We start from the raw sequence: 17,742 nt of genomic DNA, 5'->3' as shown, positions 1-17,742 counted from the left end.
CAGGACAAATGGGCAAATCCAGAGTTCGGTTTCCAGTGAGAATTACCAACACTTACAGTTACAAGTTTTAAGCAGGATTCCTGTGAATAATTGCTCATATTTAGAACTCTTTGTCTCCACATATAATCTTGCAAGTACATACATCTATTACATTAAAAAGGGAGATAAGTGAGACTGCAAGGAGAGGACAAACATGGTAGAAGTAGTTTAAAGATTTCAAATGGGCGATCTTTAAAATATTTTGCAATACATTACTTTTGCTGGAATTGTATGAAGATCACAAGTTAAGACCACCTGAGTAAGCATGCTATCTTATTCAGCTCTGTTTGCAGTATTTATGTTAGATAATGCTTATTTCCCTTGTCTGAAATTACATTTGTGTAGGAAAAGGGAAGTAGACTTCTGCATTATAAAAGGAAGAACAATCTTTACCAACAGTAAATCTACTGTAAATATTCCATGTGAGCTTTAGGAAGTCTTTCATACTATTTTACAATATATTATGTTTTACCTGAGGCTTGCTTGTTTCCTTAGCGTTTAAGGTTGGCGTCTGGGCTCTGAAACGAGATGCACCATTCAGGAAAGTTTTAGAACTCTGAAAAAAATACAGACAGACAAAAAAACTCCATACTTCAGTTGCTTGTTTTTTAAAGGATTACAATAGTGTTAATCATTTCTCTTCAACAAAAGTCTTTGTGCATTGTAACATAAACATAACCCCAAATGGAGCAGCTTTAATTTAATGACTGTGCATTTGGGGTTTTTAAAGTTCTTACGGAGACCTATGGCAATGTACATAAAACGCAATCACAAATTTATTTGAAGGCTAACTTCATACTGTTTTTATACGGAAGCAGCATACAAAGCTCTGAATTCAGAGCACAGTTGTGCCATTCTTAACATCTTCAGCTGCTTTTTCCTTTACTGAACTTTCGTTGACATTGCAAGCTTATGAGAAAAAAAATGAAGCATATGATCCTAGTAGCAACTACAGAAGTTGATTTGTTTCAGGAAAACCTTGATTCTTCATTTCCCTATCCTTTTAAGATAAGCATTTAACCCTTTAACTTATGCTCACTCCATTCTTCTAACCCAGAAATGGACTGTGCTCTCGGGAGCAGGAGGGTTAATGAAGAGTCTGAGCACCTCCAGCGTGCTCAGTACAGAAATTGAGGCAACAAGCTGTATTTTAGGCCCCAAATGGACCTGCTTTTTATACTTACTTATTAACAACTGCATTAGCGTATCAGTTCACATTAAAATTGTATTCATTGGAAAACAGCATTCTGAGATCCTTGGTCTAGAAAGATTTGCCAGGGACATTAAGGTTTGTCTGACAAATTAAATATACAGCTTCAAAGCAGGTTTGCAGTCAGGTAGGGACAACCTATTGCTAAGACCACAGGAGTCACTGTACATTCCTCAGGGACAAGATGCTTGTTTAAGTGTCTAATCACACTCTGAATGCCACATTAAAAAAAACAAAACAAAAAGCAAACCCCAAAACTTGCCCCAAATAAAACCCCCAAAACCCACCACCACAAATAAAAAGAGAATGCCCATCCTCACTGAACATTTTAATTCAAAATGAGTCACTAAGTAATTCTTCCCCAACAAAAATACAAGATATGGATTGCAGTATTCTTCAGACAAACTGCTATTCATCAACCAAATCCTCCTAAGAAGGCAAAAAAATTTGAGGGGTGAGGATAAACTGCTCAATGCAGAGCTGAGGCGCAAGTAGTCTTGGGCATGCGTTCCCCAGAATAAACAAACACCACTCAAACCGCCAGGATCTGATAAAACAGATTTTAAAATTTTATCTTACAGAAAATTAAGCTCTTGTCAAAAAAAGTGATTTATAGTAACACATGGGGAAGAAAAATCCATTATCTAGAGACAAGTCATCTGCATCTTTATTCAGCAGCTCAGCAGAGAAAAAATTAAAAACTTTTTCATTTGACTGTCAAAAATAAGATTTACTGTGGTAAGGAGGAAATGTCTGGGGATAAGGACTAGACTGAGAGGCTGCACATTTAATACTTAAGACTTCTTTCTCCTTTTCAGAAGATAAAAATTGCAGCCTGCTATCTTTTAAATGCACAAGCACTTTGCTACAGGAGTTTGAGAGCGCTAAGTTTCCTGGAAATGCAAAGTCAGGTTAAAGGAAGTTCCTAGAACATAAAGACAGGTCTGTATGAACATGCTGCAACTAATGTGTTTACCTATGAAAAAAAAAAAAGGTACAGGAAGAAAATATGAGAAGCAATAAAAAAAGTTCTAAACCATCACATTTCACAAATGCCATTAAGTCTACTCTTTAACTTTCATTATGGAAGTGCACCAATGCTTGACAAAGCACACTGAATTCTCACTAGCATTTGTCATACGTATAGCCCTTTGGAAAGGCATAGATTAAGCCTCCAATGCTAGCATTTAAAAGCACTTTACTGTACTCAAATACGTGTTTTGAAACAATTTCAGATTCATAAACCAGAGCCAAGGTAAATACAAGCAAATGAAGCACAGCCCAGGAAATCGGTGAATAAAGAATAAGAACTGTGCATTCAAGGCTCTGTGCCTGGCTCTCAGTCTGTGCTTCTGGACAACTCAATGAAATCAGATTACTCACCACTACAAACTCTGCAGAAATACCGGGCTCATGATCATGCTGCAAATAAACAGTAGACCAAATTCATCCAAGATAGTGATATCACACAGAAATGAATCTGATCCGTAAATCTTGATATAAATCTACCCTAAGTCCTTCCCTCATGTTGAGCATGTATTTTATTGTGCTTAAATTTAACTGGACTCATTCTTCTACAATGAGGTTCTGCTTTTGGCACCAGCTGGCAGAGCTGCCTGCACTTAACCAAGATATCTGTCCAAAGTGACCTAATACAGACTTATGAGCAAATCAAATGTGTATGTTTCTTTCATTTCTTAGGAAAAAAACATTGCTAATTGTTCGTAAAAGCACACAGGTTGTTCAGGTTGTCACCTGAAATGACTGAGCAAAAAAAGGACAGCTAGCATCTTATGCCTGCCAGTAAATTCTACCCCTTGTACAATATGGATGAATTTTTTTGTTCCCCAGTATAACACAGTCTATTTTTTCATGCAAACCTTCCTTCAATTAGCAATCATTTTTTTCTTTACAGACACAGTCACTACCACATCTGCATTTGTAGACCTTCTTGAACTTCTATTCTTACCTTATTAATTTCCTTAACTTCTAAAACCACCCTCCCCTCAGATGTGAACCCTGTTCACTAAGGATTTAGAACCCATTGTACTTTGCAGACCACACAGGTCTGAAGTGACGTATTTGAGCAATTCAAATGGCGTAGAGTTTCCCAAGACAATGGCGAATCTTAATCTGAGAAAGGTCCAAGGCAGGTGGGGAAGCACTTTTATAAACCTCCTACAAGATTTGCAGATGTGAATATATGGAATAGGGAAGGAAGAAGTGATGCCTTTTGCTCTGGAGAGCAAGGTTTCCAGGGAAACAGAAGGTCAAATGCATCCCTACACAAGACTGCGCCTGGAGCAGTGATCTTGCTGGTGTCCTAGAGAAGATTACGTCAAATGATAGTCCCTTTCTGGGACTGGGAGAAAAGGTGGTGAATGGAAGAGGGAAAAAGCTCCTAAAATACTAATTTTTTGTTAAAAATATCACAGTAAGCAGATACTGAATGTCAAATTTTTCCATACCAACTCCTTGAGACATCTGAGCAACATATTGTGCAGAAGTCTTTAGTTATGCTTTCTAGTAAGAGTATATTTGAAACAAATAACAAACATTTACTTCCATAAAGCTTAGCAGCAAATTCTGTTCAAAGTATTATAAACAGCAACTGAAATGTTCATAGGAGCATTTCTGAACTACACAAAAGCTAAGGAAAAAAATGCCTCCTGTTAGGTGTCTCCAAGAGTCACTGAAAATATTCTCTTACTTGACAGATGTTACTTTTAGGAAGTGAAAGAGAATTAAAAGAAAAATATAGAGTGCATTGTGAGCACACCTTATCTCACAGTAACAAATTAAGAACGGGAGTTCCACAGACCACTAAAAGCATTCAGAAGCTTTATCAGGAGTACTCCATATGAGGGGAAAAAAAATCCATTAACTGGCAAAGAAAAGATAACACAAACTAGAAAAGTCACCTCCAGTTACTATTTAAGAAGAGAGCATTTAAAATGTAAAAAGTCATCTATTTGAAACTACTGGGGGGTGGGGATAAAAAAACAGGAATCATTCCTGTACAATCTACCTGCAAGACTTGCACCTAGAAGGTATAGTTCATATATATCTACATGTGCAGACAATCTCCGTGCATAATCTTCTAGTACAGGAAGACATACGTGGAATTCCCTTGGGACCTACCTTCCCTCCGACACTTTCGCTAACAGCCTTGAATTGCCCTCGCACATGGGAAACCTTAAGGCCGCCTTTGCCAATCTCCCTCTAATATTCCTCCAAAGAACTAAGTGAAAATGTGGCAGACGTGATTGCCCACAGGTCCCTGGGAGTCAAAGAGGAAAGACCCTGGAGCACCATGCTGCTCTAGGTTTTGGTTACCAGAATCTTATGGAACATGAGACAGAGATGAACCTGCAAACATACTCCTAAACGAAACTCAGCTACAAATGACATTCTGTTACAAGAAGTTATATGCAGCTGGTCTTCCTAATGCTCTCTTTTTTGTTCCCTTTCCTTACTTGTTATTTTTCTCTCATTCTATTTAGATTGCCTCTCTCCTCTTGGGTCACAACTACACAAGGCAAGAAAGGAATCACCTTCTCACATAGTAGCTAAAGCTTTCTAAGGCACATCATTTTCCCATTGACATGGCCTTCGGCATTACTTAATTTTGAGTACATAAAACATCTTATGAACTTTTGTTTCAAAAGCATTGGGTGAACATCTTGGTACCAGAGCTTAACCGCTTCCAAACTACTTTTAAAATAGTGTTTGAACAACCTTATACTAATGAAGAGAAAGCTTTCCTTTTAGAAACGAAAGTTATGAGTTTTGCTGCCACAATGGCACAAGGAAGTATACACGCAATGTTCAGCAACCCAAAGAGAGCCTAAACATTTGCACAAACACACACTTCAATCCTGCCTCAACAATGCCTTAAGCAGTCAATGTCTGATGCTGGATTTTCAAACTCTTGTGTCAAGAGAGTCGCATTTTCCCTTGTCACGCAGGCAGTATGCATTCCACAGTTTGTGTGTGTGATAGTATATTTACAGCTTAGTGAAGTTCACTACCTTACCAAAATTTAAGCCCTTGAAGTATAAGCTCTCATACAATAGCAAGATCCACTCCCTTGATGCCAGTAAAACATGTGATCAATGCATGCTAAAACCTCACTGTATATTTAAAAAAAGTCATCTATGTCTAAACAGCATCTCCATCCTTGAGGATTTCAAAATTTGACAGGCAAGCCCTAAGCAATTTGATCCTATGTCAAATTTAGATCTACTACAAGCAGAGGGTAGGACCACACAATGTCCAGAGGCCCCGTTCCTTCCACCCTAAACTATTCTGTGATGCCACAAAACCTAAAGCATTGATTTGTCATGTGACCCATACCACTAAGCACAGATTATTTCTCTCTCCTTTTCATAGTCTTCATTAATGTCAGTTCTGGTTAAATAAAGGCCATATTATATCATGACCAAACTCAATCACAGACTGACTGACTGCTCCAATCTCTTTACCTCAGCTTCATATTCACTCCTTGCTTCCTCTTTTCCCTAGCCATGTGCTCCTACTGTCCTTCCCTCTGTCCAAGGGAACATCCCACCTTTCATCCCCAAGCCCATAGATGCACTGTTCATTGATGCTATGGAAGCAAAAGGGCTGTTTGCTCTTTACTTTCTGCAATGCCTAATACAGGGTTCTCAAACAGTGAGACCCTTAACAGGATATGGTTGGCAGCTATCTCATTATGCCATACCTAAGCAACAAAGACAAGAGCAGGAGATATGTCAAAATGCTCTGAAGGTGGCTAGGAAGACTGGAGGAAAGCAAGAAAATGCAAAAAAAAAAAAAAAAAAGATGATGAACAGGTTTACTTGGTAGTAAAATCATCTATGCCAAAACTTTAATTAAAACAAACTCATTCACCTCTTGATTCACACTGGTTTGACAGAAAGTAAGCTACTGATTTACCAGTGAAGCACAGAAGACCAATCATTCCCTCAAGGACAGGGTCGGTTATAACAGCCTGGCACAAAAGGGCCATGCAGATTATCTGATTTCCAGAACTACCACAATAAATGTGTATTAGGAGGCAAAAATCAAAATAGAAAAAGCATTCACTTACACTGGATGGTGTGCAGGAACAACTTATATCTTTAGGATCTGAAATACAATACCATACATAGTTAATAGTGAAAACAAGCATAATGAATCTCTCTTACAACTCTTAGCAGTAGTGTAATTTACCAACAATAAACCAACAGTACAGATAACACAGAAGTAGTCCTGGTATAAATGTGTAACTGTAGCTTTAGGGAAAAACAAAAAGGGTGCTCCATAGTCCCCTTCCCATCCTATGATCATGTTAAGTGCTATTCTGGCAGCGCAGCTCATTACAACATTCTAGTTATATCTGCAGAAACTTTTACTTCCTGAGATAGGACACTTAGAGCAAAATAAGCATTCATACCAGTACCTCTAAGACCATGTAGAGACAAGACGGGGCATTCCTTTTTAATTTCTAATTTAAAGTGACAAAACTTGCTCTATCAGCTGATTTCTGTATTTCATAGCACAAGTTATGGATGGCATAGGTTGAATTGTAGCATAGCATATACACTGCAGCCAGGTGGGACATTCTGCTAAGATACACTTGAACAATTTATAAAGACATGGAACTAATGACAGCGCAGTGGACTGAATTCTGAAGTGTTATTCTCTCAGGTACACTGGAGTCTAAGTGTATAAACTCTTTAGATGTACACAGGTTCTTCTCCATCTAGTGTTCTAGGAAGAAGTTCTTTAAGTATTGGCATAGCTTGAGGAATATGCTTTGTACTGAGTCATTTAGCTTAAACAGCTGGTGTTCTTCACCCATAATGAGCCCTCCATGGTTCTATCCCGTTAAAGCACTTACGTTCAATAAGAAATAGGAAACAAACAATCCCCATCACAGCAACGATAACACCAGGCATCACAAAGGAGAGACCCCAGCACGTAGATACCCAATAAGCAGCAATTAAGGATCCCAAGATATTCCCCACTGAAGTGTGTGAATTCCAGATTCCCATGATCAAACCTCTCCTGCATTTAAAAAAAAAATACCACAAACATTTCTCATTATTCCAACAACAAGCATTACTATCTTGAGAAAAGTATATCAAAAATGACTGTTCATCTGTGGTGTTTGTGAAATATTTGCAATCTTACTGTTCTTTAACTGATCACTTCTTCAGGCTACAGTCTTTCATCTGGCTATATTTCAAGGCACCTAAATATTAATAGAAGTGTTCTAAATACTTCTCTGTGTATGAACTCATCCTGCATTTAATAGCATTTAAAGGCACCACTAGGGCTTGCACACTTCTCTATAGAGTTTCTTTGACAAAAACAACTATGCAGATGGTGCGTAGCATGTGCATGCTAAGTCTGATGCTTCTGGGAATGGAAGTCCTCCTGCAAACACATTGCACCAATAATCTGATGCTTTCAGGATATGTTAGACTTATCATGAAGAAGAAAACAATCTGCACAAGATGGATAGAGCAAATTCAGTATTTTCTGACCACATTCTGGACGTGCAAGGCACTAGCAGAAGATAACATCTGCATAAGCTTGGCTAACAGACACATCAAACTGCTGTCTCCCTGGAAATCCCAGACTAGAGCTGTTGTAGAACAGCTACAGCTGAGCTAATGTAAACCACAAAAATCCTACTGAACTCATGACAGTTAGCAGGTTTTTTTTTTTTTCCTTGTAAGTCACTGGAAAACTGCCTTGCCCTCAGCACGAGTTTACCTGGAGCAAGCTAATTTGAACTAAACCAAATCTTTTCCTTTGGCTGAAGACAAGATCTAAGAGATCTCCTCACATTTCACAGAATTTGTAGCAAAAGGAAAACAAGAACCAGATCACTGACATTCAAACCATAGCCCTACTCACCAGTCCACTATGCGGCCTCCCAAAAGTAAAGGCTGTTGCTTTTGCACAAAGCAAAATCTGAACAAACATACTTGTTCTGCACAGACTCGCCAATTTTGTTCAGTATTGCATGTCGGTTATCATTCTCTGCATTTTGTAACATTCACCAAAAAGGACGCAGGGACTATGGAAAACTAGTTTAAGCCTATGTCTTCTTAACTATCCCATGATTTTATATAGAAAGCATACACTTAATTTCTGTACGTCCTTCTCTTGAACTGATTGTCAATAATGTTAATTCAACTGTATGTATCTACAAAGGATGGCACTACAGTAGCAATGCTATCTGCTACATGCATCAATCATTATCAGAGCCAATGGATTTAGCATGCAGTGCTTGCAAAATTTATGGAAAACTCCTGTATGGTATGACAAAACAAACATTATGAGTGATCTCTATGCAAAATTAATGAAAAAAAAAAAAAGATGACAATTTAAACAAAGTGACAAAAAGAAAGGTTAAGTCAGTTGCCATATATATTTTCTTTAAATTTTCAAGTTTCTGTAAGTGTGTTAGAAAGAAAGACATTAGACAAAAAGATGCTTTTAGAGTTACACCCTGACAACTGCTTTGAAACACAAACGAAAACACAGGAAATTCCACATTAAAATGGCATAACAACAGCCTGTATTAAAAGTGGGTTTAGATTGTTAATATTTGCCAAGAATTATTCTTAATTCAATTCTGAAATATTTCACCTGAAATATTAAACATCGGACTAAAGAGCTCTCACAGAACACTGTAGAACACTGTTTTGACGTGAGAGAGAATATTTCAAACTGATATATAATCAGCATAACAAAGGAAACTCCTCTCAAAGATCTGCCTAACTGCTTGTTTCATCCCAAAAAACACTGAAGCAAAAGAAAGATATTTAAATTGACTATAATATTACAGCCCAGAATGTATTGAACTGTACTTCCAAAACTTTGGATTACATATTATTTACCTTCCTTTTCCAAACCAGTTGCCAATACATGTAACGACACTTGGCCAGCCAGTAGTTTGCACCAACCCATTAGCTATCTGAAAGTATATAAAAATAATAATAAATAAACATACCCTATAATAGATCAGCTTGCTACACAATTCCTGCCGAGTGTTGCATTGGGAAAGGGAAGCCTACACAAATGTTTTGAATTTAGAAATTTAGTGGGGGGGTTTGAAAGCATTCTTTTCCAAGAATAAACAAGTTACAATGTTTTGTGGTGCTTCTTCCCTCTATCTACATGTCTCAAATTATTTTATGATTTAAAACACAAAAGACTGTAATCCAATCACATGCTTACCAAAAATCACATTGCACTGAACAGAGAAATGCAATTCCCCACACTCAAACAGCAACATAATACTTATCTCAGTTTGAACATACGGCAAAGCACGTTTGCAATCAAACAAAGCAGAAAAAAAAGAAAACTTCAGGGGAGACTGGATAACTGTGAATGTTAACTTTAAAATGCTTAACAGACACCTGTAAATAAACCGAGAGGAGAAACTTAACTTGCTATATTCAGGCTGAAGCAAGAACTATTTCAGCCTCCATGTTACACAGATCATAACTCTAACTCATCTCAACTCCTGAAAAGCTCCCTATCTAGAATTATACATTAACACAAAGATCACAATACAGTAATTCACATGTACAATGAGCATTTGAACGTGCAACAAAACAGTGTCACTCTACCCAACAAAATCCAAACAGGCTGGTGATGCAAGACCACCCTTAGTATTACAGGATTCACTGACCACATCACGCAGTGCAGCATTGGCAGAGATAGTTAGATTAACCCTAAAGGAGCCATCTCCTGTCTTGGAAACCACATAAGCCAAGAGCGCTGGGGCAGTGACATGGTTAAATGGATGACTTGGTGAACTGGTTATAAAAGCTTGCAGTACCCAAGTTAGTATCGCTGCATGCCATGTTGCACAACACCATGCAAACGTGCCAGCGGTGAAAGTGTTACTGCAATAACACAAATAAAGCAGCAGAGCAGGGTGCACACCTGTCCAAAATGACTCAGAAGTGCTAACCGTACCCTGGTCCTGACCTAAATTCCATTTTAGGTCAATGGTAAATATTCTTGTGACACCCGATCAGATCTACAAGTGTTCTGAAAAATCCCACACAATGAATCTCATTACAGAAGCTGCCTGTTCTCAGTCACACCAATGTGGGAGCCTGTTCATCATTAGCAATATAAATGTAATTTTCCTGCAGAGAAAGGCAGGATGTGTCACTCAGGTCTTGGCAGACTGATAAAAGTAAATACATTTGTTTTAAAACTCACCCACATTTAAGCTTGCAAAGATTTGATCACTGATTTGACACAGACTGAAATACTTTGATTTGTTTTCAAAGATTTCTTTCACTAAAAAACATTTTTCAAAAACAAAACCTGGGGCTATCCACTCTATCATTTCTGCCTGTCATCAACAACAACATATGCCAACATTTACATCCTCCCATCCAACCACTAATCACTGTTTGCAACTGAAAAAAAACCAATACAACACTAAACAGCACCATGGAAACTCAAGTATCTAAATAACATCATGCCTACCTGGGCCATTATGTAAAACCACAGATTATGTATATTATAGAAATAGCCCAATCCAAACATTGCGGTGAAGAGTCCGCTAGCAAGCATCCCGACTGTCAGATAGTACCGGATAGGTAGCCGTTCTCCTATTATTCCACTTGGAATGTGGAAGGAAACAAAAAGAAAGGCAATAATTAAAAATGAGATCATACCCCAGACCTTCACAAATAAATAATATTTTGTGTTGTTTAATTCTGGTTGAGGAGAAACTTCACTGGTAACTGCTGTTTTCCTTCACAGCAGCAAATGAGCAATTTTTACCACTTGACAGAAATAAATAACAATTCATGTTCACTAATTGCCAAGAGCTGACACCTGCAAAATCATCTTTCAGGGAGATACTCACCTGGAGCACACTGGAAGTCATTTACTTACAGAGCCATTTTCCAAAAGACACATAAGGTGGCACATGCCTCCAGCCATTTAAAGTGAGACTTGTCTCCCTTGCTAATGATTCTGGTTATGAAGGTTCTGGGTTTAGTCAATAAAAAGAAGCATCCCTAAACAGCAGCTAATATTGCACATTTTAAGATGGGTTCAGTATTACTTTTTGGGAGGTGTCTCCTTCTGTCCTTTGAAAGCCAGGACAATCAGTTTAGCCTACGTGCGCAAGTTGGAGACTGATAAAGTTTGAGGACATATATTCCAGCATATATTCCTTCATATTCCATATGAAGGAAAGACAGGCTAGACTGCAAGTTGGAAAGCATTCCTGCACAAGGCAGTCAGAATGGGTGCAGGTAAGAAGCTTTCTATATACCAACAGGTGTGACACCACTGGGGACTCGGGATGATGTGTTTTTTTTCCTCAGCAACCAAGTTCTCACTCTCTTCTCCAGAAACTTTACAGTAGGAAAGGACAATATCTCAGAAGTAGTACAGCCTCATGAATGAACAGCAAGTGATAAAGCAGGTTTCCAAGAGAGCGAGGTTTACCTTAAGTACATTCCAATTGCATATGCACACAAAAACGAGTAATCCAGTGCTCCCAGTAACTGTTTGTAGTTGTTCTTATCTAAGAGTAATTTTCAAAACAAGTTATCAGTTTAAATGTGCCAATAACTTCCCAACCATTTTTACATATTATAAGAAAAATATTAGTGAACATGCACCGACATTTAATTTTCAATAGGCACTTTTAGACTTAAGCATGCATTTTGCAAAACACTTTATTTAACCAAAAAGTTCCCCTCTACAACTGACCCTTTTGCCTGCAATATATTGGGAAAATATTAGTAGGCCCATTCTTAATTCCACCTTATTCAAAATAGCATTTTGGAAGAGAATAAACATCAGTAATTAACAGGATGCCTTTTTCTTATAGGTCCTTAGACAAAAGCAAAACCAAACTTCAACGGACTTTATTAAAAGTGGAAAGATGTGTTGCAAATGTATGAGGTCCTAATAGTCAAAATGGCTACAAAAATTCATCATCATATAGACTTCTAAGGAATCAGCTTAATATATATATTTTTATATATTTTAAATGGTTAAATCCTTTTGCATTGCATTTTCCAACTACTCATAAGGCACAGAGGTAGAAGTCTTGTTTCAAAAACCCAGGGTTAGGGTTCTGCTCTGTACAGTAAAGGACCATAATCACAACTAAATGGGACTTGCAGACAGGATGTAGGGAGCAGGAGGGACTCCACCCAGATAGAAACACCAAGTCTAGTGTCAAGAGACCTGAGCTCATACCAAGAAAGACAATTTGTATATTTTCAAGGAGCCACAATTCCCATTGACTTTGAGAATAAAGTCAGTTATTAAAGCATTCCTTCTTCCAGCGTTACTCCCAGCTTGCCAGCTATGTTGCCTGAAAAACAGAGCTGAAAGAACAAGTCTAGAGTGCCATCCCAAAGGGGTAGCTTTGCAATAACCTGTATGTCCATGGAGAAAGAAGGACAATGGAGCTCTGAAGTCTCCATTAAGAAAGCTAACTAGAGTTTTAGACAAGCAAACTCAGTCTCCCCTTGGTCCAGGGACAAGAAACAGCAACCAAGTTTAACTGCATCCCAATACATTTGGAAACCTGTGGGATTAAATAATTTCGGTAGACTGATTACCTTGCAGCATGCAGTTAATACACAGAATTTTGTCCACAGAAAACACAGATCTCAGATCTTTAATCATCTTTGAACAGAGTAGGACTTTTTTAAAATTGCTAATTAAAGAATAATTAGACTGGAGTGTACTGGCATGTTGACAGAACGGACTGTTCTACTTCCCTGATGTTCTTGGTAGTGACAAAAGTGTCAAGGAATGATTCAAAACCTCTATTAAATTCAAATACAATTCAATTGTAAGTAGGCAAATATTTTTTCTATTTAAGTGAAAGGCCAGGTTCATAAGCTATTATATAAGTTGTCAACTCTACTCTGCAATAAAGTCTCCCATTTTTCTCCATTAAAATGTGGAGAAAAATATTCTTTCTGGCAGATAAGGACTCAGAAAAATTCCAATTTAGATAAACACCAAGTAATTTCATTTAAATTATTGCTGGACCTTGAATTAAAATAGCAGAAAATTATGATTTATTTTATTCTTCACCCTTTTTTCCCTTAATAGACATTCTAAAGACAAATGGCATTTTCTAACTGAAAACTGATCTACTGAAACAGTCTCATAGCTATAACAGGTAAAATAATGTCAGTTGTTTAAGTGACTTTAAGTAGGAAAGACATCATAAGGTAAGTCACAACTTAACTTTCTTTGGAAAAATCAGTGAGAACATGAAAAACAAAACACCCCTTCCATACACATCTCCTGAATCCCTCCACACATGAAGAAGAAATAGCAAGAGACAAATAATCTAATTAGGAATATCAGTTCATTATGATGAAAGAAAAAAACAAAACCAAAAAAATGACCCTTACCAAATGGCTCCCAACCGCACTGAGATACATTAGATGGCTTTTTGACAGGCTGAAACTGGGCAGCATATTCTTTGTAGGAGTCGAGTTCAACTTCCTGTGAAGCAGCACAATGCTTATGCAGCTCTCCCTGACACAGAAAGGAAATTTGAAAATGGAAAATTCTCTTGTGACTGTTAATCCCCATACAACAACAAATTTAACAATTCTAGCTCTGTATGAACCTGTGTCAAACCCACCGAAATCAGTAAAATTGTTAGCTATTATTAATTGCTTGGTATTCTACTGGGTGAAGCCACCATTACATGAAAGAGCAATTACGTGGTTAGAAGCAACATGCTACAGTGAACTGATGTTTCTGATACTGCAGAATTTCAAAATTCTTCACTAACATCAAGCACTTTGCCCAATGTCACTCACCAGTTATATACAACACAGCCCTGGGGTATTTGATTTGTGTTTGGCAAGTTATATAGGCCAAAGATTAAACTAACAAACCTAGAATTAGATAACATTTTGCCACCAGCTTCACTGGGGACAGTCCCAAGTGTACAGACAACTATGACTACAATGCTCAACAGTACTTGAAAGAGTCTTGTAAATGCCAGTAGAATTTTATGTTTGACTCATCAGTTATGAGCAACTTTTTTCAAACATATGTATGTAAACATGTAAATTCTTAAATATCTACAATTAGATTAGTTCACATTAATTAAGTATAGGCATAGCTGTTTCAAGTCTTAAGCCCAAAGATTAGACCTATACGGAATATTCTAGGTGTGGTCTCACTGAAGTTTATCAAGTAAATGTCACTGCGGACTAGCTTTATCAGTTTCTGATCTTTTAAACCATTCCAAGTTAACGTTTAACACTGCCTTTCACAAAAGGAAATGCTAAATAAGATGACTACTTCCGTGTTTGACAGCAGTAGAAGGATGTTTAAACAAGGACGCAACCTTGCTTACCTTAACTATACTAATAGGTTTCCTTGATAAATGGAAGCTGGCATACAAGAAGAAAGTGAGAGAGAAAATGAAGGCTCTGTACCTACAAAATATATATTAAAAAAGAGTATTTGAAAATTATTTTATTCAGATTTACTTCTAGCATTAAGTCACATAAAAACATTCAACAAGTCACTGGTAATCTTGGAATAGTGGAAGACAATTTTTTTCATGTTCTTTAACAGCCCGAAGCACCACCCTAGCAGATACGCTGCTTTACAACATCTGCTCTGATCCGGCTTTGGGAGGGAGCTTGGTAGCACACAGGTATGGGCAGGACAACATGACAGTGGCTCTGGTGTCCACAGAGCTGATCTGCCTTGTTTACAATCTCCCTTTGGGGGCTATTAAAAGGTAGTTCAACATTAAACATGCTGATAATCAGATTTCACATTTCACTGTCTCATCTGGTTTTCTGGTATGATTAGGACATAAATGAAGGCCCTGTGAATCGCCAGTTTGACTACTGCGGGTTATTTTTTCTTTCCTTACTGCTTTTAGGATTTTGCTTTCCTTTTGCCTTCCTCTGTAATAACAGAAATCAGCCATTTCTGGAGATGGATGGGGGAACTAACACTGACTGTGTGTACTGTCAGCTGGAGCACATGAACATAATTAATGAGCTTTGGGATTGGGAAGGAATCCTCCCTTGTACCTCACTGGCATCCTTGGGTCTTTCTCTGCAGTTCATCTGAATTAAAAGGGCATCTCAAACTCCCTGTCACTGCAAGAGTTAAACAAAAATAACAATCTGAATCTATTCTCTACCTGCAGCACGTTTCAGTTATTTAAGAACTGCATTTTCTGGATTTGTGCTTTTAACAACACACAGAGATCAGAGTGTATCTACTGGCTCCCCTTCTAGCCTTGATCTTAAAATTAACGTCTGTAAATAAAAGTACATATATAATACAAAGATCTCATATCACACAGCCAACTATGGTTCCTAATTTTTAATGAACCTTTTTCAATCATTTTCTGCCTTATAAACTTTTACATAACAAAGGTCTTGTTTTACAGTTCTGGCATATTCACAGACACATTAAAAAAAAGAGTAAGCTATGCCAGGAGTTGAGTTATTCACCCCCATAAGTGAAAACATCCTCACAAGTGATAAAACTGAAATGACTTTGTCCTTGCTGCTCTACTAGAGGAAGCATGTGATAAAAATTGCTCAAATGGGAAGTGCTTGGTCTTTCATTTGTTATTTTTTTGTTATTCACACACAATTGACTCAGTATTCTACCTCAGAAATCAGAAGAACTGATGCCATCCAACTTCCAGGACTAATTCTCCTAAAGCAAAGAGGTTTTGGTTTTGTTTTGGGTTGGGGTGTTTTTGGTGTGGTGTTTTTTGTTTGCTTTTTTTTTTTTTAACATTACAGTGTCAAGAACTAAAACTGTAATTCTACAAGTCTATATTACGCATCAAATTATGGTGGAGAAAATACACTTCTGGTTAAGGAAAGAAGGCTAACCTTGAGCACCCCTCCCACCTAAGAGCTTGAAAATAAAAAGCTGAACTTTATCCCTTCAAATACACACCTTGCAAAGAAAAGGAAAAAAGGCTTTATTCTCTAGCACACTTGACTAGTAAGGGTCTGTCTGGGTTCCCTCACCAATGTATCTCACTTTTAAAATGTCAGCAATATTTATTTACTATACAACTGACTATATTTTCTTGCTGTATATATTAAGCAAAGAAAAAGCAAAAACAGAGCAAGGCAACAGTATCACCTTCCCCAGATACAAACTCACATTGTCCAAAAAGATCACCAGCATACTGCAAGACTTACCACTGATCTCGTGAAAATGAAGTGATGAAGCGAATCCCGGGAGGAAGCTGAGCCATCTACTCTACAGCTGGTATCAAATTTTAGGTGACACAATTATGTACTTCTAACAACGTTGTCTGTTCTTCAGAATGCGTAACAAAGATCCTCCCAAAGCCGTGCGATGACAGGCTGTTAACAAATGTGGAAGATATGCTGCTGAGTTGATCTCCCTGTAGGTTTTTTTTCTTATACCTTCAGTCACGACATGGCAAATTCTTTACTCTGCCTTTGTTAACTGCTGATCTTCAAATAAGAGAAGCTGATAAGTAAATATTCTTATCGAGTTATTGTAATATTTTCTAATCATAACATTTGAATCAGCAATTATCTACTTCAGAGACAAGTAATTACCATAACTAACCTTCTAGACATCAAAAACATAACGGAGAATTTTAAGCCAATATAAATCGCAGCCTTTTCTGAATTTTATCATGTATAATCTATTTTGAGAAGTCAGCACAGTATAAAGCAGTGGGGACAAGGCAAAGATGCACTTAGAACATGATCCAAAGCCAGCTGACACCAAAACACTCTACTTTTGTCCCAGAAAGACTACAAATAGGCAATTCCCCACCTTACAAAGATCTATTTTAACACATCAGAAACATTCATGAGGTTGAAATTTGTTCAAAAATGACTGTAGTGTTTTCAGCCCAGAATAGAGACTCCTCCAGCTTGAGAGTGGGTGCAGCTGAACAATCTGCCAGCAAGACTTGACCAGCACTCCCTCTTCCAGCCCAATTTCCCCACCTCAGTACCAGCACTGCACAAAGCACCAGTGTCTGAAAACTTGGAAAAGCAAAAAAAAGAAGTTTTTTCACCACTTGAGCTCCCTACACCAGCTCATCCAGTGCAAGGGAGAAGGCAAACTCACGTCCATACACGACACGCAGGGAGCATCAATTCAGTTTAGTTTGAAATCTTGTAGAGTTCCTCCTGTTTTTTCAAATTTGGGCCAAAGCCCCTCAACAGAAAAAGATGCACAGTACCCTTTATTACTGCAAGAGGAACTAGCTGCACTGTTATTTTGCAGCAAGTCCGAGCCAACTGTTTAGTAAGATGACAAAAGGCACTGTAGGCAAAAGGTGTGCCTGCAACTCACGCATACAAGCCAAGCCTCCCTGTGTGCCAACAGCAGAGCCACCCCGGCAGGATGCCAAATAACACACTGGGGTCTGCAACATAACTCCCATCCTCCTGGCAGCCCAGCTAGTGGGCTTAATGCCAGCACCA

The 17,742-nt window shown here is 37.9% G+C and overlaps 1 protein-coding gene across 6 annotated transcripts in view; it reads right to left on the bottom strand.

Annotated features, from left to right (window-relative positions):
* The window catches only part of SLC37A1 (solute carrier family 37 member 1), a 44,441-nt gene that overhangs the window by 22,769 nt on the left and 3,930 nt on the right, over positions 1-17,742 (bottom strand). For all 6 annotated transcript variants that reach the window (XM_068422137.1, XM_068422165.1, XM_068422155.1 and 3 more), the window contains exons 2-10: positions 16,471-16,638; positions 14,637-14,718; positions 13,675-13,801; positions 11,735-11,813; positions 10,760-10,895; positions 9,148-9,224; positions 7,134-7,300; positions 6,342-6,379; positions 512-595 (exon numbers count right to left, since the gene is read on the bottom strand). In XM_068422137.1, the coding sequence (XP_068278238.1) occupies positions 512-595; positions 6,342-6,379; positions 7,134-7,300; positions 9,148-9,224; positions 10,760-10,895; positions 11,735-11,813; positions 13,675-13,801; positions 14,637-14,718; positions 16,471-16,526 (846 nt within the window). In that variant the 5' untranslated portion in view covers positions 16,527-16,638. The remainder of the gene's footprint in view (positions 1-511; positions 596-6,341; positions 6,380-7,133; positions 7,301-9,147; positions 9,225-10,759; positions 10,896-11,734; positions 11,814-13,674; positions 13,802-14,636; positions 14,719-16,470; positions 16,639-17,742) is intronic.

Source organism: Nyctibius grandis, chromosome 2, assembly GCF_013368605.1.
Source record: "Nyctibius grandis isolate bNycGra1 chromosome 2, bNycGra1.pri, whole genome shotgun sequence".
NCBI classification, from domain to species: domain Eukaryota; kingdom Metazoa; phylum Chordata; class Aves; order Nyctibiiformes; family Nyctibiidae; genus Nyctibius; species Nyctibius grandis.
Note: the sequence above shows the minus strand (reverse complement) of the source record. Positions and strands in the feature narration are given on the sequence as shown.